Source organism: Lontra canadensis, unplaced genomic scaffold (genome assembly GCF_010015895.1).
Source record: "Lontra canadensis isolate GAN:19392208 unplaced genomic scaffold, GSC_riverotter_1.0 scaffold41, whole genome shotgun sequence".
Lineage (NCBI taxonomy): Eukaryota > Metazoa > Chordata > Mammalia > Carnivora > Mustelidae > Lontra > Lontra canadensis.
In genome coordinates, this window is record NW_022631035.1 from 590291 (window position 1) to 612899 (window position 22609).

At 59.8% G+C, this 22609-nt stretch overlaps 1 protein-coding gene across 1 annotated transcript; it reads left to right on the forward strand.

Annotated features, from left to right (window-relative positions):
* Positions 1-280: 280 nt before the first annotated feature.
* OGFOD3 (2-oxoglutarate and iron dependent oxygenase domain containing 3) lies at positions 281-16949 on the forward strand. Its single transcript, XM_032870325.1, has 9 exons — positions 281-526; positions 2282-2499; positions 4961-5036; positions 6396-6438; positions 8587-8651; positions 9117-9173; positions 12196-12349; positions 15584-15707; positions 16799-16949. The coding sequence occupies exons 1-9, from the start codon at positions 453-455 to the stop codon at positions 16933-16935; spliced, it is 948 nt and encodes a 315-aa protein (XP_032726216.1). The 5' UTR covers positions 281-452; the 3' UTR covers positions 16936-16949.
* The last annotated feature ends 5660 nt before the right edge of the window (positions 16950-22609 follow it).

Sequence of the window (22609 nt, forward strand, 5' to 3'; positions counted from 1 at the left end):
GAGCGAACGGAGACCCCGAGGTCAGCGCCGGGAGAGGCCCCAGGGCGCGGGAGCGCGGGGCGAGCCCCGTCCCGACAGGCGCCCCGAGAGCGCGCGAGCCGTGAACGCCGCGGGAGGGCAGCGCGGGGCCGACGGCACAGCCCCGGCCGGGCCCTGCGGGGAGACCCCGGGGGCCGCGGAGAGCGCGCACACGACGGCGACCGCGGGTCCTCAGGCCCGGCGGCTTTCCGGGGCTGCGGGCGGCGCGGGGCTCCGCAGAGGGGCGCGCTCCGCCCCGCCCTGCTCGGCGCTCGGCCTGCGACTGCTCGGGTCTGGCCGCCAGGCCCGGGGTCGACGGTCGAGCGCGTCGCTCTGCGTCCCCGGCCGCGCCGGCCTCGCGCACCCTCTCGCGGCGCTCGTCCCGGGCTCGGGCGGCTCCCGCGTTCGGCCCGGCTCCGCAGCGGCCCGGCCCGATGGCGCCTCAGCGGAGAGGCGCGCCCAAGGCGCCGGAGGGCAGCGGGGCAGCCGAGCGCCGGCGCGCCAGCAGGTACAGAGCAGCGCAGGGACGGACGGGCTGTGGCGGCGGGAGGGGCGTGGCCAGGCGAGGGGTGTGGCCTTTACCGGGGCGTGGCCCTTTCGGGGCGTGGCCACGCCGCCCCGAGGCCTCCACGGCCGGCCTCCCGACGCGCGTGGGTTCCGAGGCCCCGTCGTCTCGTCCCTGTGCGCTGTCTTCAGGGCCGGCGGGTGGACGGTCCGGTGGGTGCACGAGGGTCATCACGGAGCCTTCCGGGGGCTTGTCCGGAAAGCCGTCAGGGCCAGGACGAACGCGGAGCCCCAGAGCTTGCCCAGCGTCCATGGACCTTGCTCTGAGACTCGCCCCTTCTGTTTGGGAGCCCCGCTCCTCCGAGCAGGGGTGCTCGCCTTGAGCAGACCCCGCGGGGTTGGTGCTCCACATCCCGCCAAGATGCAGTTTCTTCATTGTTTTCGACTCTGTGCGTCCCGCCCTGTCGCTTTCAGACTGGGCAGCCGCTCCCTGGGGAGAAGGTGTGGCCCGCAGCTCCGCCCTGCAGGTCAGGGTTCCAGTCATTTGCTGCTGAGACGGGCTGGCCGTCTCCCTGTCCTGTCTGGGATATGGGGGGAAGAGAAATGATGGGCCCACTGGTGTTGGATGTCCGGTGTCCACCCTGCTCTGATTAGAGAAGGCTGGGTGGCCTTGAGGCCAGACAGCAGCTCCAGGGGTGGGGGATGTTTTTGAGCTAGGCAGGCCCCCTCTTCCCCCTCAGGTATCTGTGGACCTTGTTTAAAATCATCAGGTATCCACTCAACGCAGTGTGACTGTGGTGTGCCCTCCTTGGGATTTATTTGTTGGAATTCGTTTTATTCATATAGCACTGCAAAGCGTTAAGGGACATATAAAAATGGAAGTCAGACTCCTTGCTTTTTAGGGATTAATTACATACTTAAAGAAGGAGGGCACTGCTCCTTAAAAGGGTGCCTTGATCTTTTTTCTTATTTTTTGTAAATTCTTTGAGCCCTACAGTCACCAAGTCTTTCCTAAACAGAGTACTCAGCTTCCCAGTTACCCACATGCACACGCAAAGACCCACGTGGGCATATACGTGGGCATATATGTATACATATACAGCCGTGTGCACAGACGTATGCATGCAACTTTAGCATGACAGTGAGGAGTGTAAGTTGTGCAAAAAGTGTCTTAATTACTAATTGTTTTCATTGTGGTTGTATTCTCTTCTTGACTGGCTCATGTTTTTAGTGCAGTGGCCTTGACTCACACTTAGTGTGTGGCCTGGATGTGGCGTGTGGTCTGGGTGTGGCATGGGCCCTGGGCGTGGGCATGGGCGTGTGGCCCCTGGGCAGGGTGTGGGGCACAGGCCTGGGCCCTGGGCGAAAGCTTGTGGCCTGGGCATGGGCCTTGGCCCTGGGTGGGGGCGTGGGGCCTGGGCGTGGGCCCTGGGCATGGGCGTGGGCCCTGGCACATGGTTCCTGGCGGTCAGTTTCAGTTGTAGGCAGTGTGATTGGCAACACAGATTGGGTTTCTCTGTGGCCCCGGCTGGCAGCCCATCTTGTCGCCAGCACAGGGCAGATGGGGCAGGGGAGGAGGGGCGCCTGCCCTGGCACGTCCTCTCCGGCTGGTGAGTGCCCTGGGATGGGTTGTGAGTAGCTCCGACCCCCATTGCTGCAGAACAGTAACCAAGCGTGGGCACGGTTCCCGGTCATCACCGTCCGTCTTTTCAGCACACACGGGAGCCTTTGGGTGACGGCAGTTGTGTTTTGTCCTCAGCACAAAGAGTGTCCAGGCCCCACGGGAGGTGCAGACAAAGTGGTTGAGAACCGCTGTCCTGGGGGCCTCTGCCGTGCTGGCCGGGCTGCTGCTCTGGAGCAGGCTGGGGGGCGACGATGGCATCACGGAGGTCCTGGCTCACCGCAGCGAGATCCTACCCGGCAGATTCATCGAGGTGCCCTGCTCGGAGGACTATGACAGTCACCGGCGGTTTGAAGGTAGGCGATGCTGCTGCGGCCTGGAAGGGGCAGCCTGTCCACAGGGGTGCGCTGCGTTGGCGATGCAATGGTCTTTTGGGGCCGTGAATTGATGGGAATCAGATTGGAAGCTGTGTGGGGGCCGCGGGCAGGGTACGGGCAGACTTTCCCTCCTTCGGGTGGGTTAACCTACACCTGGACTGGGAAAAGCAGGGCGGGCCCACTCACAAGGACAGCATTTTACCGAGGTGTCCTGTACTCTGGAGAGACGGGACAGAACCGGAAAGGTGAAGAGGATGAGAACGTTGAAGCCAGAAAAGGCATTGGCTGTACAGCGTCCTAGAGTGTTGTCCCTGCGGAAAATGCCCCAATAAGAAATGTGACCCCTGGGGGCACCTGGGGGGCTCAGTCGGTTGAGCCTCTGCCTCCGGCTCAGGTCATGATCTCTGGGTCCTGGGATCGAGTCCTGCCTTGGGGTTTCCCAGCTCAGCAGGGGGTGTGCTTCTCTCTCTGCCCCCCACGCCCGCTCATATTCTCACTTGCTCTCAAATAAGTAAATAAATAAAATCAAAAAAGAAATAATAAGGGGCGCCTGTCTGGCTCAGTGGGTTAAAGCCTCTGCCTTTGGCTCAGGTCATGATCCCAGGGTCCTGGGATCGAGCCCCGCATCAGGCCCTCTGCTCGGCGGGGAGCCTGCTTCTTCCTCTGTCTCTGCCTGCCTCTCTGCCTGCTTGTGATCTCTGTCTGTCAAATAAATAAATCTTTAAAAAACGATCGATTTCTAATCTAATTGCGTTGTAGCTAGATAACGTGATTTGTATGTTATAGGTCCTTAGATTTTGGCTCGGACTTTCCCTTTTTTAAAGACTGATGTATTTGAGAGAGAGAGAGAGCACGTGCATGCTGGTGGGGGAGGAGGCAGGGAGAGAGAGTTTCAAGCTGACCTCAAGCTGAGTGTGGGGCCAGTTGTGGCTCGATGTCTCGACCCTGTGATCATGACGCGAGCTGAAATCAAGAGTCAGACACTCAACCGACCGAGTCACCCAGGCGCCCTCCAACTTTGTCTTTGACCCAGTGTGTTTTTGTTAATGTCCTGTGTGGACCGGGGAACCATTTCCTAACGGGCGCCTGCGGGGATCTCTGGGATCCTCCTGGTCCCCACCGTCACAGATTTGTCTCTTTGTCCATCATGTCCTGAGGGCGGTGTGCGGGAATCTCCGCGTGACTGCGGGTCTGGCAGCGGCTCGGGACTGGTCTTGGTGCTGGCCGTTTCATATCTGAAATGGTACCGTCTGCTGCTGTTTGTCCGGTCTCCGTCTTCCTGCTCTGTTACCTGCAGACATGACCGTCTTTCCCTGATTCTTTTGTGTGAAAGTGCGATCGTCACACACAGAGCACGCTCCCAGCTTTCTTTTGATTATCGTTGTATCTGCTTTTATCTTGTACTGTTCGTGTCGTCATGTTCAGGGGGTAACCCTTACAAAAAGCATACACGTGGCTTTTGTTTGTGATGAAAACACTGGTGGGATCAGTAGGACCGTGTTTGGTCTCCTGAAACTGGGACACCCCCCCGACGGCCCCCAAGCAGAAGTTTATTTTTCCCACACACCAGGGTGCAGAGAGAGGCCCCCCGGCCGGCCGCTCTGTGAGCCCCTCAGCACTGACGCTCCGCACATGGCTCACATGGTCCCGGTCCACGTGCAGGTCCAGGCTGGCATGCAGGCTGCGGGCGGGGAAGAAGGGTGGAAAGCGGAAGGTCAGCCGGCCCCACCTGCCCTGAGAGGGCCCTCGGCTCTGTCTCACTGGCCGGGACCCCTACGAGGGAGCGGCCGCCCTTGCGCTGGAACACCAGGGGTTTGTCAGCCTGTCTGTGTCGGACGCTTTGCCTCATCCCGGCCCCGGCCTCGGCGCCGTCCGAGCTTGTCCACCCCCGGCCCCAAGCAACTGCACGTGCCAGCTGTGGAGAGACAGAGGGTGTGCGGGGCGGGACACACGGTGGGCACCTTTGGTGACGGTGTTTGCCAGGCCCTGGGACAGGACAGTGACCAGAAGTATAAGCACAGCTTCAGTCCTGAAGGGCTTTCTCACGGGGGCTTCGGAAGGCTGGACCCGTGGTCACCGGCTGTCACGGACACTGCCTCTGGCTCAGGGATCTCTTCCCCAGGGTAAGCAGGCTGCTTCCCGCGGGTCCCCCGGTGTGGGCCGCCCGGAGTGTGCCGTGTCCCGCCGGGCGTCAGTGTGTCCTGCAGAGGGTGCACTTACTCCAAAAAGGTCATTGTTGCGGCTCTGAAATTCACACCTCTGTGGGTGTGTCCTGCATTTTATTTTCTGAATCTGGCCCCGAATCCTGTGGAAGGCGCAGACCCGCCCCGCAGAAGTGCCCTGCGGACGGCCGCCTACAGGCAGGTCCTCGATAAACGCACGTGGGGTTGTTGGGATTCAGCATGGGGTCAGCATCTCGTTCCCGCTCCACTCTCTGCAGGCTGCTCCCCGAGGAAGTGTGGCCGGGGCGTCACTGACACCGTCATCAGCAGGGACGAAGCCCAGCGGATCCGCAGGTGCCCAAGACTCTTCTGTCTGAACAAGCAGGAAAGTAGGGCTGCGGGACAGGAAGCAGACAGTTACTACGGGAAAAAAAAAAAAAGATGATTTAAAGAAATTCAATTAGAATTCGTTAAGAATTTCCTCATGCGCTTCCAAGGGCAAAAGTGGGTTTTTCCACTTTCCAGAGGCAAAGGCTGTTGCCCTTAGTGAGGCTGTTGCTGATGGAGCTTGCCGAGGCCTCAGCCCTCTTTGGGGGAAGTGGTTCTGACCTGTGCAGGAGGCCTAGGGACATGCTGCCTTCTTGGCTGTTCGGGGAGCCCCAGTGGGCGCCCGCATGACGCTCCCCGCTGTGGCAGGGGAACACGAGAGAGCAGTTCAGTGTCTGTCCTGAAACCGGCCAGGGATTAGCCCCGGGGGGACCAGCTGTGACTCTGACCGGGCAGGAAGTCTTACTTGGATGCTGTCGACTCTGGATTTTTCTTTGTTGGGTTTTTGTTTTTGTTTTGTTTTGTTTTTTATCTGACAGAGAGAAAGATCACAAGTAGGCAGAGCTGGCAGGCAGAGGGAGAAGGAGAAGCAGGCTGTCCACCAAGCAGGGAGCCCGATGTGGAGCTCGATCCCAAGACCCTAGGATTATGACCTGAGCCGAAGGCAGAGGCTTAACCCACTGAGCCTTCCAGGAGCCCCTATTGGGGTTTTAAAGATGAGATCTTCAAGCTTTGATTTTGCAGCAAATTGTTCAGACACGAGGTGTTTAGATGTGTGTGGGATGTGGAGCGGCGCGGGCCCTCGAGCCACCTGTGTGCCCAGCTATCTGTCCCAGCAGGGAGGTGTTCCTCCTGTTTCTAGAAAGCACCGTAGGGGCTCCCTGGGCAGGAGTCACTGGAATCCGAGTTGATCGCTCCCCAGCTCCATTCCCCAGTTGCTGTGACTTGTCAGGAAGCTCTTGAGTCTTCAGTGAGGCGGGAGGTCCTGTTAGGTGCACCGCAGGCCTCCGCGGCTCCTCTGCCCCCTGGGCTGCTGATCACAAAAGCGCCCGCCCCCCCCCCCCCCCAGCCCGTGATGACCAGGTCAGGGATCCAGTGGGAGTTGCTTGGTCCATTTGGGTGGGCACCAGCTCTCAGTACTAAAAATGGAAATTAAGCCTAGTTGTTTCTCAACTGTTGTATTTAATTAACAAGATAGTGAGGAAATATTGTCATTTACTCACTTAACTTTGAGAATCAAGTTTTTTGGTCTAAATATGTGTTTATATCACAAATATTAAATAATCTATTAACATTGTAAGAATCGTGTTAGCTGTTACTTCCCTAGCTATATCACAGACGATCCTGTTACCCAAATCCTGACTTACAACGACCTTTCCCCCGCAGCATAGCCGAGAAGGGGCTGTCCCTGGGAGGATCTGATGGAGGGGTGAGTTCCTGCTTCAGTTTTCTTTCTACCCCTTTAACTTGCTCTCCGCCCAAGGGCAAGGAGCCACTGTGTGGGGGGGCCCTTGGGTGTCCCTCCTCTCCCCATGTCACCAGCATGGAAAGGCCATAGTCAGTGGGCACAAGACTATCCCCTCTCTTCACAGTGAGTCACAGCAGCCTGCCCAGATCTCATTCATATTTCAGACAATCTGCTGAGGGCAGGCAGGACTGGGTGTGCACAGTGAGCTGACAGAGGGTTTAGGAGCCCAGTGAGGAGGGTGGTCAGGCCTGGACTCGGGAGAGGCAAAAGTGGGCAGGGCTCCTAGGACACGGTGACAGACATGCTCTCCAACCTCCAGGCGGGAGGCCCCACAGACACGGTGTGGGCACTAGAGTGCAGGGGGCCAGGGGCCTGGGGTGGTTTCCAGGGGGTCACGTGGACAATGCGCCCACCCAGAACCTGGGGATAGGACCTTATTTGGAAAAGGGATCTTTGCAGACACCACTAAGTTAAGGGTCTGAAAATGAGGTCATTCTGGATTGGGGGGGGCCCTGAGTCCAATGGCAAACGCGTCCTTGTATGAGAGTCAGAGGAGATTGGAGGTGAGGAGAAGCCACATGGAGGGAGAGGGATGCGACCATAAGCCGGGGGCACTGGAGCCACCAGAAGCTGGAGGAGGCAGGAGGCGTTCTCCCCTGGACCTTCAGAGGGAGCCTGGCCCTGGCCACAGCTTGATTTTAGGGTCTCTGGTTTCAGTAGCTGGGAGAAAATAAACTCTGATGAGTTTAAGTCCCCAGTTTGTGGCGATCAGTGCCAGCAGCCCTGTGTCTCATCCAGGCAGTCTCTGGGAGTCGTGTTCCTACAAACACCGCACGGTAGCTTGCATTCCCATGTGGGGTTCTGAACACCCAGTGTGTGAGGCTGTGGGAGAGAGTCTTCTCTGCACTGTTCTCTGATGGCAAAATTATTGCCATATGTGGACCCAGATGTCTACATGTTTCAAGACATGTAACCTTCCTGGGAAGATTAGTTTATGGACTTTGCTAGAATTTCTATGTATTTCTGTGATTATCTGCATGACTTTATTTTATTCTGCAAATTTTTCCCTGGAGTTCCAAAAATTAAGCTCCCTTTATTTCAGTTTGGTTTGATTCAGGAGTAGCATTTATTAAAAACCCATTTGTGCATGGACTCATCTCTTACTCTTTGCTGGGCTTTCCCTCAGGAAGTCATCTTGCAGCAAAGGAACCTGATTTGATGCCTTTAAGTTCAGTTGACATTTATTAAGCTCAAATTATGTTCAAACCCTGGGGCTGGTCACTGCATCAATGAGGAGAAATATAGTTAGCTTCCAGATAGTGTGAAAATGGTCCATGCTGGTGACCACCTTTCCTGGACGTGGGGAAGAACCCATAGAGGTGGGGTGGGCAGGGGTACAGAACACTTTGACTGTCCTGTGAAAGGTAGGACCCAGCAGTTCGCTTCTGGGGATTACCCAAGAGCATGAAAGTGTCTGTCTGCACAGACTTGTCTGCCGGTATTCAGAGCAGCTTTACTGGAAACAACCCACATGGTTGGATAACCCCAAACCATGGAGTGTCCTCAGCAGGAAGATGGGGTGGATGTCTGTGGACACAGCAGCTCGAGCGAACCAGAGTGACTATGCTGAGGAGAGGGAGCCAGACTCAAAAAGAGCACATCACACATGACTACATTCACGTGTAACTTTTTAGAAAGTGGACATCCGCCTGTGACAGCAGAGAGCACACTGGTGGTTAACTGGGTGGGGAGGGGTGGGGAGAGGGAGGCAGGGTGGCAGAGGGGTACAAGGACATTCTGGGATGTGTTTGTTATCCTGATGGTGACGGTGGTTCACAGGTATGTGACATCAAAGCTCATCAGACTGTATAGCTCATCTGGCCATGACACCTCAGCAGGGCTGGGGGTATGATTCAGCTACAGGAGTTCACAGGTCTGTGCACCGTTTTCAGAAGATCAGACTGTGCGGGAGGGAATGAGATCTGTCCTGTGTATACCTGGGGTCCACCTTTCTTGAAACCTGGCATTGCCTGCCTTACCCTGGGTGAGGGTAGGATGGATCTCACAGGACAGGGACCCTGCTACCCTGTCTGTGCACGTCTTTTCCAGGCGTCCATCTTGGACTTGCACTCAGGAGCCCTGTCTGTCGGGAAGCACTTTGTGAACCTGTACAGGTGAGAGCCCAGACAGGCTGCAGCCCTCACTGTGCCTCTGCATTTCTTGGCCAGAGCTGGGGGGCGGGGCCCTTCTCAGGGGGCAGGATCCTGGTTCACCAGCTGCAGGGAACAGTCTCCGGCTCCATGGGGGCTCCTCAGGCGCCTTCTTGAGAAAGCAGGACCTACCCGAGGCCGAGGGACAGCTAGAGGAAGAGGGGGGAGGACGGAGAGGCAGGCCAGGCTCTGGGGTGGGGGTAAAGAGTTGGAAAGAGTTGATAGGACCCTGATCCTCCCTGAGGCCAGAGAAGCAGAGACTCCCCAACCTCGACGTAGTGAGGTACCCCCCCTTTGATCACGGGGTTACCCCTGTGGGGACAGAGCTCTGCTGCAGGAGGAAACAAGGAAACTAAAGATTCAATGGTGTAAGAAAGTGTCGACACGTCCAGTGAAACGTTACATGTGTTAACAGCCTATTTTTCACAGATACTTTGGAGATAAAATACAAACCGTCTTCTCAGAAGAGGACTTCAAGTTGTACCGGTGAGGAGGAAAGCAGGGAGGAAGTCGGAGGGGGACGCAGGTGGTTGGGCTGAAGGTTGGCCTGTCTGGGCCACGCCCATGCGGTCACCATCTGCACGAGCCCCTGTTCAGGGGCCCTGGCCACGCCCCAGGCCGGGCAACCCTCGCCCACCTTCTCCAACCATGCCCACCCGCCCATGCCACGCCCCTGGCCACACCCACTTGTCCACACCCACCCTGATCCTGGCTCTCCCCGCCCTCAACTGTGTCCATCCAACCACAGCACCCAGTCATGCCCACTGACCACGCCTGCCCCGTGTCCACCCTTGCCCAGGTGCTGCACGTACCCAGGGATGTGACATGCCCCCGGCTTGTCTGGGCACTTTGTGAGCAGAGGGTCCCAAGAAATGCACCGTTCGCTTTATCAGAGTTCTGGCTGGTGGGTGCTGGGGCAGTACCTGTTCCCCCCCCACCCCCGCAGCTGGGGGCGGGGCAGGGAACTCATGGACTTGTCTGGTTTGGGCTGTTCTCCGGGCTCCACGGTTTTTCTCCTTCCTTGACACCCTGTGCCGTCAGGGCAGACGGGCAGAATGTACTAGAACAGCTGTGGGGTTACAGGCTGCGCCAGCATCCAGGGCACTTTGTGCTCGTAGCCAGTGCACAGGGCCACTCCTGCCTTGTCGCTGTGGGTCCAGCCAGGCCATGGAGCCCACACGACCCTGTGGAAGGAGCAGGCCAGTGGGGGCCTCGTGAGCCCCATGTCTGCCCAGGGCTGCTCTCTGCCCCTCCCAATAGCTCACATGGAGGGAGGCAGAGCCAGCCCCAGGTGGGTCCAGCAGCTCTTGCAACAGCCCCACGGAGCAGCCCAGGGTGCTAAGGGGCCATGCCCACTCACAAGTCACAGCACAAGAGCCAGCAACAGGCTCCCTCCCCATGCCGGGTGCCAGGCACGGCCCTCCTGCCCTGACAGCTCCCCCACAAAGGAGTGGTTTTCTTTAAGTAAAACTTGTAATTTTTAGGTAATCAAGACTCAGACTATTTCGGGAAATAACATCGTGCGATCCCATTTACCTTCCCCCAGTTCCCCTGATGGCACGAGTTGGTGTTAGCAGAACCGGGCATTGCCCCTGGGAGCCGGCCCCGGTGCTGCCCCCACCATCTTGCTTAGAATCCCAAGTTCTACCTTATTTGTGTGAGCGTGTGCAATTCTGTCCTCTGGGTAGGTCGTGTAAGGGCTGCCAGTCACGGTACCGAGCATCTCATCACCACACGGACCCCACGTTGCCCTTCTGTCCTCTCAGCCTCAGCACCCGTCCCTGACCAGCAGTCAGCAGGGCCTGTTGATACCATAGCCTCGGGGTCTGGGAACAGCAGCTGCTTCCCCTTGGCGACGTTCCCAGGGTGACGGCCAGAGAGTGAGCCAGGCTCCTGGTCCAGAGAGAAGCAAAGGGTCAGGTGAACTTGACACACAAAATAGTAGCGTCAGTGAGCGGTGCCCTTGACCCCTGCTGCACGCTAGTGACCTCCCTGGGTGGGCCCTGAGGTCTGGGCCTGGGGCGAGGTGCAGTTTTGCAGCACAAAGGGCTGGGTGACCAGCGGGTCGGGAGCCTGGCCTGCGATCACCCGGTGACTCATTTGCCTTGTTTATCGTGTTTACCGCTAAGTGAAAAGCGTGAGTATTTTAACGTATGTAAGTTCAAGGGTCTATGAAGCGTAAAAACACTCACTGCAAATGAAAAGAAAACAGCGGATTTGTGTCTCATTCGAGTGCAAGCCTGCAGAGAGGAAGCGGCGTTGATCCAACCGCGGTCAGGAGCGGCTGGTGGTCACACAGGCGGCCTAGGAAAGTCGCACGTATGGGACAGGGTTTGTATTTCTGGAGTGAAAACCCAGTCAGAGGCGTGAGTGCCGTTGCCGGGCACGTGGGTGCTGGAGGAGGCAGCTTCGAGGAGGCCACCACGGAGGCCCTGGACACAGGCTTCATCAGGACGTCTGTTGGGTTCCGTCAGTCCCTGATTCGCTCTCTCTGATGTGCTGAAGGTAGACCCGTCGGACTGCTGCCCGTCTTTTCTGAGCTGTTGTCTGTCCGCCGACCTCAGAGAGTGTGTGCAGCAGACGTGCAGAGCCGAGAACCGTGAGAACCAGAGGACCATCCGGGGCGGGCCCCCAGGCGCCGTCACCGCAGCGGGTGGCGTCACCACAGTGGGCACCGAGGAATGGGAGGCCGGCGTGCCCGCGCAGAGCGTGGGTTCCAGAAGGAGCACCGTCATGCCGTGAGCGGGCTAGCCGATGACTCTGGAGGAAGGCCATGAGCCTCCGAGGTCTTTCAGGTCGTTGAACTGGGACATTTGGCTAAACGGCTTCGCGCCCTGACGGTGAACAAAGATGAAGAAAAGCGCACTGAGTCAATGCTTCCTCGCGAGCGGGCTGGTAAGAGCGGAGCGCACGGGCCTCCTGCCTCGCTGGAGGGTGAAGCAGCGAAGGTAGTTGTTGGCCCAGCAGAAGTTCCGTGAGCGTCGCTGGTGTTAGAGTGACTGCTCCACTTGCTGAAATGAGTTTGAGGGGGTCCCAGGAAAAGTCTGCTGCGCCCCAGTTGGTGCCCTGCCGGATGGGAGCACCCTTGAGCTAGTGCTGCCCACGTGGAGACATCGGCCAGTGGTTTGGAAATGTTGAAACGAGAACCCATCCTGTTGTGCTGGGGCTGCGTCACGCGTGGTCCTAACCCAGGTTCACCGTCCCTCCCGTACGTGCGCACGCGCGGCCCTGGGCCCGGGTCACCGTCCCTCTCGTACGTGCACACGCGCGGCCCTGGGCCCGGGTCACCGTCCCTCCCGTACGTGCGCACGCGCGGCCCTGGGCCCGGGTCACCGTCCCTCCACAGCTGCATGCAGGTACATGGGTGGGCACCATATGTGTAGGCATGTGTGGGTGTGTACACGTGTCTCGCAGACGTGTGTTGCCGTGCGTGGGGCATTGAGTGTGCTTGGTGTGTGCAGGTAGGTGCGTGTGTGTGCGTGTGCAGTGATGTGTGTCCTCCCAACAGGGATGTGCGGTGGAAGGTCCAGCGTACGATTGCCCAGGCTTTCGGCATCAGCGCATCCTCACTGCACCTGACAAAGCCCACGTTCTTCTCGCGCATCAACAGCACTCAGGCCCGGACGGCTCACGATGAGTACTGGCACGCGCATGTGGACAAGGTGAGCACCCACTCTCCGGCCAGGCGCTCGGCCTGGCTTTCCGGGCATCTGCCCCGTGGTGTTTCTGTGATTGGGGTTTTAGACATCTTCCTCTCCGACCTTCGGGTTGGACCCTAAACCCCTGGACAGTGAAATGTGCGCTAGGAAGTGGCAGGCCCTGTGGCACCCGGTCGTCCGTTGCTGCCTCCCCTGGAACCGCAAACTCCACCACGGGCCCCCCAGGCAGTCTCTGTCGCCTCTACAGCTGCAGGGGGCCTCCCCTCGGGCCTGCCCTCCACCCACGCCCCGCCTTTTTGCAGGAACATCTTGCAACCACTCAGAACCCCCGGCCCTCCTGTCCTCGGTCTCCTGTTGTTCTTAGACACAGTCCTAGCCAATCCGTGATCTTGACCCGCTGAACTGGAGCCCATCCCACGTCCCCCCGTGTTCTCAGCGTGGTGCTGGGGACACCTGAGGGCTGCAGGGGGCGGCCTGGCGGTGGGTGTGCTCAGGTGACCCAGGACTGTCCCTTGTGTTCCTTGAAGCTAGAATGGAAGAAGCAAGTGAGAAACACCCACGGAGCATGGGGTGGGCGGTGAGGGCAGGTTGGAACCACACTCGCCAGTGGGGCTCTGGCTCTGACACCCAACCGGGTGCTCAGCCTTTGTTGGACCTCAACTGAGCCAACAGAGGCAGCACCACGCATGGCCGTGAGCACAGGGGCGTGGTTACTGAACCTGAGGACCTCGGTATGTCACTGGTCAGCCAGCTTCAGTGGACGTGGCATCTGTGGCCAGGGATTGCCGCAGGCCAGCGCTGCTCTGGGGCCTGCAGCCGGTTCAGGCCAGGACTGGGGTTTCTGGCCCCATGGCAGGAGGCCCGGTGGCCCTGTGGTCTTCCTCCAGGGTGTGCAGATGCCAGTCCGGTCCAGCTGTGGTCCAACCCTGTGCCTCTTGCGGCTTTAGCGACTGTTGGCCTGTTGGTAACCCTTGCCCCAGGGTCACTGCACGAGGGGACAGCTGAGGCCTCAGCTGTGTGGTAACCACTGCCTGCAGAGCTGGAAACGGTTGTTAGGGTGCTGACGGCAAAGACGATGTGTGTGGAGGACAGACAGGAACGTCCAGCGCATGGAGAAGGGAGCCCCCAGCAGGGGCCGGAGCCCAGGAGGACTTCCCGCTCAAAGGGAGGTCAGCCCTCCACCCCCAAGAAGGGTCAGTTCAGGAGAAACAACAGCACACGGCCCGACCGCGTTCTCGAACTTCGAAGATAATACACTTCAGGCGGGAGGAGACGCCGCCAGGAGCACGTCGGCAGCCTCAGGCTCTCCACAGTGACGCTCGGACCCAGGAGGCCACAGAGAGTCCACAGGAGCCGGGTAGCATGAGCAGCCCCAGGCCGCTCGCATGTGGGTGTGGCCAAAAGCTGTCCTCGGCCACAAGAGAACTCCAGAACGGGGCGTCCGCTGGTCATCGCCAGCCTCTGGTTTCCAGCTCGGAACGGAGACGCCCGCACCCGCCCCTCCCATGGCCTCCTTACCCAGGTCCCTGGTTTTCACACGCGTTCTGAAGGTTCCTTTGCCATATCGGGGTGGACGGGTGGGAGGGGGTCCGCTTGGTGGACTCCCCTCCCATCGCACCGGAGCCTCTCACATTTTACACAGCTCATGTGTGGTTTCGATGGACGTGAGGTTCACGGCTAAAGCTGCTCAGGAAGCATGGCCCTGGGAGAGGCGCAGGCCTCCCCGAGGTTTGTTTGGTGAAGGGATTTGGGATGAGGGGAATCCGAGACAGGGTCTCAGTGGGGGATTCGGAGCTGAGCCCAGGTGTGTAGGAATCCAGCCTCCCGTGGCCTGGTGCCGAGTTTCTGAGAAGGTGACGTTGCTCTCGGTACCGTGGCGCCGTGGTTGGCCCACCTCCCGTCAGGAGGTGACTGTCGTCACGGTGACGGGGTAGAGATGGTTGGGGGGGGGAAGGCTTTTTGAGCCTTGATCAGGAATGTTGTGTGAGATCAGCTTGGAGCTTCTGAGTCGTTCCCAGGATGCCTGCAGGTGTCTGTAGAGCGTGGGACCGGCTGTCAGCCCCACCGCTGCGGGCGGGAGTCAGGCTGTGCGCCAGGGCTGGGTTGACAGTCGGACTGAGTTCTTAAGACACTTCTTTTCATCTCTTAGCCCAGACTTGCCCATGGAGCGATTCACCAGCCTGCAAAATGTTCTTATGTGATGAAAATTCCTTATTTGTCGCACATCATTATCTTGGCACGAAAAAAAAAGTGTATCTCAGTAATTCCCCACTGACCAGATCCCGACTGGTCTGCTCGGCCCCTGGGGACGAGGCCTTCCTCGCACAGTGCAGCCAGTCAGCTCTTCCCAGCAGCTGAAAGTTCTAAACCAAGCCCTGCAGATGCCGCCCGGAAAGCAGCGTGTCCGTGTGGCACCCTTGTCTGCGCTGGCCGCGAGCAGGGCCTCACCTCCCTGACTTCAGGGCATCGGAGGAAACAAGTGAAAGCCGCCGCCTGTTCACATCGTCCGTTCCGGCCGGGGGTGGGGGTCGGTTATCAGAGGGTCCGTGCTCAGAGGAGCCCCCCGCCAGACCCCGTCCTTCACCGTCGGCTTTGCATGGCCCGGGCCGTCTTCCTGGGGCACGTCTGCCCGCAGGGGCTCACACACAAAAGGGCAGATGCTGTCAGTTGCCCAGGATGAGGCCCCTGGGGTCGTCAGAGTCAGAGACAGGCAGAGGGCGGGGGCGGAGTGAGTGTTTCACAGGACGGTTTCAGTTGGGGAAGGTGCTGAGCAGGTTTCTGGGGACGGACGGTGGCGAAGGCTTTGCCACCACAGTGTGCTTGGTGCTCCTGGGCTGGGCGTGAAGGGGGTTAAGATGGCACAGCGACGGCTGGTATTTCCACCGGTAAAGGTCACAGTTGCCCCCCGACCCCCAGTGTGAAGAAGGAGCAAGAGCACTTGTCACTGCCGTATTTGTTCCGTGTGCTGACGCGGGAGGTGGGAGCTGCTGGGTCACGGTGACACGGCCGCCGTCCCAGGAACCGCCGTGGCGCGGGCTTGTCCGCCTGGCGTCCGCACACGCTGCCTTTGCCGGGAGCCGCGGCCCGGGCGTGTGAGCTGTGTGGGAGCCCCGGGCAGAAGCGCGCACGTGGGCCCGACCGAGGCGTCTCCGTGGCCCAGAAGTCGGCGCGACCCTGTGGGCGGCTGTGCCCCACGAGCCCCGGTGGCTGACCAGCTCCATCGCGCCCCGCCCGCAGGTGACCTACGGCTCCTTTGACTACACCTCGCTGCTCTACCTCTCCGACTACCTGGACGACTTCGGCGGTGGCAGATTCGTGTTCGTGGAGGAGGGAGCCAACAGGACAGTGGAGCCGCGGGCAGGTAGGACCTCCCGCAGCGGCCCCGGGCTGGCAGGCAGGCAGGCCTCCTGACGCCCCGCTGCCCTCGGTCACTGCTGCCACAGCACAGTGGTCCCCAGAGCCCCTCTCCCCGGGGTGCGTCCCGCCCTGTCCCTCCGCAGAGGCTGACCCCATCATGCTGACGGCACTGGGCTCTGGTACCCGCCTCCCCAGAGCCCCTGGGGCCCCCAGCCCGGCAGGGACACCCAGAGCTGCCCCGTGAGTGTGCGCCCTCCCTCCTGGTGTGTGTGGGGAAGGACTCCCAGAGACTCCCAGGAGAGCCCAGCCACTTGGCCCGTGGACCGCGCCCATGCCGTCCCCCTGCTGCCATGTCTCACCTGTTCTGTGGCATCGCCTGGGGGAGCCCAGTCAGACCAGTGAGGCTGCCCACCTGGGTTGGCTCAGTGTTCTGCCAGCCATGGGAAGGATGGCATGGCTGGCAGAACACCTCCGAGCTGATGGGTTCACACTGCTCCCTGGCGAAGCTGTGAAGGGGACAGAAGGTAGCTTGGACATCAAGGGCGTGAGAAGGAGATTAAGCAGCTCAGGGTTTGGTCTCCCCGCTCTGTGGGTGGGCGCGGGAAGGGGTGCAGCCCGGGCTCAGTCAGCAGGCAGAAGGGGCCTCCAGACGCCCTGCAGCTCCAGCAACTGAACGGATTAAGGACCAGAGAAGCTTCCAGCACCATGGCTGGGTGTCACCTGTCACTGCTTTTGGCAGATACCCTGTGGCCCGATCGGGGAAAAAAACGTGAAGAATTACAAAAACCGAGATGATTTCTCATTTTTGATTACTCAGTTGCTGAGCTAAATCTTGTACTGGAGAACCTTCTTCTGAATTCTGAAGTGTTTCATGTTTTGAGAATTAGGTGGGCAGTGTTGTTCAAACAACTTGACACACCCCTAGGGACGTGGCCCTGGGGGACATGGCCTTGGAGGTCGTGGCCCTTGGGGACTTGCCCCTGGGAGACCTGCCCACCACTGTTGGTGTTACGGGTCTGCGTTTGCTCTTTGCCTCATGTGGTGTTAGCGGTGCTGGCCTCTGGTCACTTCTGGTCACTTCTCTCCTCCGTCCAGGTCGGGTGTCCTTCTTCACCTCGGGGTCTGAGAACTTGCACCGTGTGGAGAAGGTCCATTGGGGCACCCGTTACGCCGTCACCATCGCCTTTACCTGCAACCCCGACCATGGCATTGCAGACCCTGCGTTCACATAGCCCTGGCCATGCCCCGCCCCCGGGAGCAGCCACGCTGAGCATGTGTCCCTCCCCACACTTCGCCCTTTCCCATTGAACAAGGTGCCTTAGGAATCACCCGGAGTCAATCCGCTGCTGTGCTGGTCATTCCTCGTCTGTAGGTAAATCTGGGAAGTGGCCCTCGGCCTCCCAGGCTCCCGTGAGTGACTCAGCGTGCTGTCCACGTCGGGCCCGGGAACTGGCAGCGAGCTGATGCGCCCTCCCACTCAAGAAGGGGTCCTCGGGCCCCTGGTGGAAACTCCCATTTGTGAACAGTCATTCCCCCAGGCTGCATCCAAACAGAGACCAGCCCACCCACTGAAGACCAATGTCAGAACGTGGACGATGCCATGGCCCGTAGCAAAGGTCCAGCACGGGGGTGGCTCTGGGAGACCGGTGCGGGCTGAGGACCTAAGACAGCGGGGACAGGAGTCCCGCCTCACACAGCATCCTCCCAAAAGCAAGCCGGTCACACCCCATGCGGGCGCCCTGCACACAACCCAGCAGTGCTGTGTGGGAGGACAGGGTGCAGGGGGCCCCCGGGGAGACCGTGGGTGTGACCTGGGGAAGCAGCGGCAGAGGGCCAGGCAGTAGGATAGACACAGAACAGTAGCAGACTGAAACCAAGCAGGGGAGTGCTGGGGGACTGAGGGCCATTAACATCAGGCCCCCAGGCTCCGGGAGGCCGAGAGGGGAGGGGGGAGTGCGGGGCATGTCCAGTCCCCTTTGGGCTGACTGACACTGTGAAGACCAGTTTTTCACTTGCTCTTAGTCCCAGGAGAAGTGCGCGTAGACCGCTGGCTCTGAATGCACTTTGTAGGTCCCCCCTGCCCCCCAGGAAGGGCTCTGCAGGTTCTGTGACCATCCCAGCCCCTGCTTGCCCCTCCATTCCCGCCTGAACCAGCCAAGCCCCACGGAGTGGCCGCGGCAGACACCTGGGCCCTGTCCCCCCTGTAGACTTGCAGGCCCCACCGTGATGTCCCTTCTGTCTCAGCACCTCTGGGGCCTTGTGGATCCCAGCAGAGCCAGGACTGTGGACAGTCCCTCTGGGGAGCCTGCAGTGCAGGTGTCCCAGCCACCGTTCCCATCCCTGTGGACACACAGGGGGGCTCACGATCTTGGTGGTACCCGGACAAGCTCTCTGGGTCTTCCTCAATAGAGAAAACAGATCTGGGAGGGTGGGGGGCAGCCAGCAAGTACCCCATTCCTGGAGGATTCCCATGAGTGGTGAGGAGGAGGGAAGAGAGGGAAACGGCAGGAGAATGGGCACCACCCAGGGTCTCCACACGCCCGGGGTGGGTCACTGGACCAAGGCTTTGTCTTCAGGAAAATATGGGCTGCTCCCCTCTCCAGGCCCCCGGACCCCAGAAGAGATCCTCCCCAACTGCCCCGCACAGCCGAGACCCGCCTTACTGGTGGGGGCTGCTGGGACCTGGTGGGCTTTGTGGGGTGGGGGGACATGGCAGGGGCTGGCTGCACCGTGGACCCCCTCCTGTCTGCGGGAAGCCAACGCAGCGTGGGGGTGGAGTTGGTGGTCCGCACCCTGCCTCCTCAGAGCCCCAGCAGAGGCCTCATGTCACGGGTGTGTGGATCTTGCCTCTGACACGCTGTGTTCAGGGGCTGAGCCCAGAGCCTCAGTCTGGGTCGGGACCCACCTGAGATCCCAGCCGGTGGCCCAGCCTCACTGTTAGCTCAGGGACCCCTCCCTGCCCGACACAGGTGTCTCACCTGCCCACACTGTTCATCACTGCCTTCCCACCCCTAGAGTTATCCACCCCAGGGCCATGTACTGGCCATCTTGAAGGCTCCTGGCTGCCAGCCACCTGCGGCCCAGCCTGGGGTGCAGTGGGGCACACACGATCCCCTCCCCTCCGCTCTGCCTGGTGGCTGTGGGCTTGGGGAGGAAGGAGGAAGAGGGGGTGGGGCTGGTAGGCAGAGGGCAGAAACGGAGGTACCCTCCCCGCGGGCCCACAGGGGGACCTGGGAACACACACATGGAAGCAGGGCAGGGAGGCAGCTGGACAGGGGCTCCCCAGGCCACGGACCACCTGAGGCTGTTTCCTGCTCTGACCCCACTTGGCATCCAGACCCCAGCGCCCAGTGCCGGGGAGAGAAAGGGGCAGGTCAGAGCTGTCCAGCCTGGGAGGCTGCCCTGGGCAGCTCGGGATGGGGCTCTCCTGGGGGAGAACTGGCCCCTCGCCCCCCACGTGGGGGTGAGCCCTCGGCCAGCCTGGAAAAAGTGAATCTGGTGCTCCTGGCTGTTGGCACTGGCAGCCCCGCTTCCCGCTCGAGCGTCATCCGTCTGGAATGCCAGTGGAAAAACCTGCCCTGGCCCTGGGGCTCCTGGTTGGGCGGTTTGGGGGTGCTTAGGGGCCCAGGCTGGACTCAGGCCACCCCTGCATGGGGCTGGGGGCTCCCACCTTCCGCTGGCCAAGCTCCCCTCCTTTCTCATGCCTGGTGAGTGGTGGAAGGAAGGTGGTCTGGCAGCTGGGGATGGGCTCTGAGTGCTTTCTCCGGGGGACAAAGGAGCCCCAGCGTCCTGTCCCCCAAGGCTGGCCCTTCAGGTGACCCTGGCGAGGAGCACCTGTCAGCTGGGTGTGCACAGGTGTGGAATCAGGTGAGTTCAGGCCTCTCAAAACCGCTCAGGGTGCCCTTACATAGGGCCCCACACCCCGCCAGTGCTGTGTGGCCCCCCAGACAAGCACTGCCCCCCCACAGAGGTCTGTCTGGGGAGCACAGTGTCCACAAGCAGAGGGCTCCCCAGGCAGGTAAACAGTGGTGGCTGCTGGTTTGGGTACAATTCACTTCCCAAAGAACAAGTTCCTGGAAACATGAGGAGCCTGGGGAACTTGGACGTGTGGGTTTTTTGTTGATAATGTCCCGCAGCTCCTGGGGGCCAGCGGCCCGTGACGCGGACTCGCGGGTCTGTACCACAGGGTCCCCGCCAAGCCTGCACCGCCCGGAGCCCGGGGTGGGAATGTGCCTGTGCCTGGAGAACCCATCATCCGCACTGGCTCTGGAGCCCCAGGGAAGCGAGAAGGCTGCTTGGCTGTGAAACCTCCTGGATTCCTGCTCCTCCCCCACCCCCTAGCCTCCGCACCACCACCTCTGGAGGTCAAGGGGGGGGGCGGGGGGGGATATATCAAGAACAGAGTTCATTGTCTCACTCAGTCCCCATTGGGTGCCCTCCCCCGGGAAGGGGGTCCACAGCCTGCCTGGGACCCTGGCTGGGGTGGGGGCTGGGTCTAGGGGCTGGAGGACGGGGGGTGGCGGTCGTGCAGGGGAAGCACCCCGAGGCCTGGCATTCGCCCGTCTCTGGATGCAGCGAGACACCCCATCCTGGCCAGTCCTTGTCCCACTGGCTCTGCTGCCCAGGGTCTTCCAGAGGGGCACAGCCCCCCCCCCCCCCCCGCAGAGGCCTCTGCTGCCGCCAGCCCAAGCCAGCCCCGCAGACGGAGTCCGAGTTCACGATACGCTCGTACCCGCTGGTGAAGCAGTTTGTACTCAAGACACGAATGCGTTGGGAGTGGCTCAGTTGGTTGGGCGGCTGCCTTCGGCTCGGGTCATGATCCCAGAGTCCTGGGATCGAGTCCCGCATCGGGCTCCTTGCTTGGCAGGGATCCTGCTTCTCTCACTGCCTCTGCCTGCCCCTCTGCCTGCCTCTCTGCCTGCTTGTGTGTACTCTCTCTCTCTCTGGCAAATAAATAAAATCTTAAAAAAAAAAAAAAAGACGCATGGCCCAGCAGCTCCCCGCCTGGAGCTACTGGGAAGTGGAGGCCTAGGCTCCCACTCCAGTGATCCCCGCAGCGTTGTTTGGTAATGGCCGAGACCACAAGGCCTCCCATCCGTCCGCAAAGCACTTCGTGAGGAAAGGAACAGTGCACTGCTGAGCTCGGCCAGAAGATGGACCCCCGACGGGTCCCGTTTGCAGGAAGTCCCAGCAGCAAAGCAAGCGGAGAGGACGTGGCTTTGGGGGCTCTGCGGGGGGAGGGGGGTGTCTGCACAGCTCTGGGGTGGTGGGGCCCCGGTAGGACATGGGGGCAGGACATTGCCGGGTCCTGGTCCTCGTGTCACGGGACTGCCAAGCATCTCTGTGCAGCTTTGATGCATGTGTGTGTGCTCACACGCACTGGTTTTCAATAAAATTTGGGGTTACGTTGTACAGCTTTACCTCCTGTCTCCTCTCTACCATCCCGCCTTAGGCCTTAGATCGACTCAGAGAGAGTGCGGATCGGGGAACACCACCTTCCTCTCTTGACACCGTACGGTAATTTATTTAAAGCTGCGGAGCATTCCGAGGGGTCTGATTCTTAGAGTGATGCTGGAGTGAGTATCTCTGTATATAAACCTTTATTTGCGTCTGACTCTGATTTAGGATAAAATCCTGGAAGTGGGGTTCCCAGAGCACTAGTTACAGACTTTACCTACCTCTTGGTGGGTCATGCTAACTTCACTCTCAGGGATATAATTTCTGTTTTGGCCTTAAATATATTTTTCTGCATTGCAATTTTAAATGATGTCTCTAAGTTAATTTCTTTTCCTTGCGGGTTCTGGCTTCTAGGCCAACTTACAAAAGCCTTCCTATACCTTATACTACAAATACGTTCACTGTGAGGGACGCCTGGGGGCCTCCATCAGTTAATACCCAACTTTTTTTTTTAAGATTTTATTTATTTGAGAGAGAGAGACAGAGCATGAGTGGGGGTGGGGGGTGGGCAGAGGGAGAAGCAGGCTTCCCATTGAACAGGGAGCCCGATCGGGACTCGATCTCAGGACCCTGAGATCATGACCTGGGCCAAAGGCAGACGCTTCACCGACTGAGCACCCCCGGCACCCCAGCATCCAACTCTTGAGCTCAGTTCAGGTCTTGAACTCAATGGTTGTGAGTTTCCAGCCCTGTGTTGGGCTCTGCGCTGGGTGTGGAGCTTACTTCAAGAAAAAAAAAGAAAAGAAATATATTCGCTGTGTTTTCTCTTTGTTGTTTTAACGAGGTTATGGCTCACATCTGCACATAAAATCCGTCTGGGTTTTGCTTTGCTCAGGGACCCAGCCCACATTCCCTGCTAGAATTCACCTCCCTCCTGGGCTGGAGGCTTCGTTTCCAGGGGGACCCCAGGTCCCCTGATGTGGTTGTTAGCACATCTGCCTTATATCCAGGGGGACCCTGGACTCTAGGCTGTTTCATTCCTGAGTCCCCGGCCACCTTGTCCCCTCAGGACCGTCTTAATGCCTCCGAGGGAATCACACCAGCGCCTTTTTTCTCAGCCTTCTTAGCTGTTGTCATCACTGCTTTGTAGATGAGCTGCAGAGGGAGTGTTCCCGTTCTCCCCGAGCCCTGTGGCCCCAGCGCCGGGCACCCTGAGCCCAGCACAAGCAGAGACGCCCTCCAAGCCAGGGGAGGAGGGCCGGGGGATGAGGGATGGGTCAGCACATCCACAAGGAAATGAACATGCAGACTGTCCCGGAAGCTTCTAGAGATCCAGGAGCAGCCCAAGCACCCCAGGCCGGACGGCTGGGTGGGGCTGGACGGGCAGTGGTGAGGCGACAGAAGGCCGATGTGAGCTGGACGCTGGACGCTGCTGTCGGCCCGGCCAGGCTTGCGGGTCCGCTTCCTTGCCTGCAGGTCAGGGTGTCTAGTGGACAATGTCGAATGCCC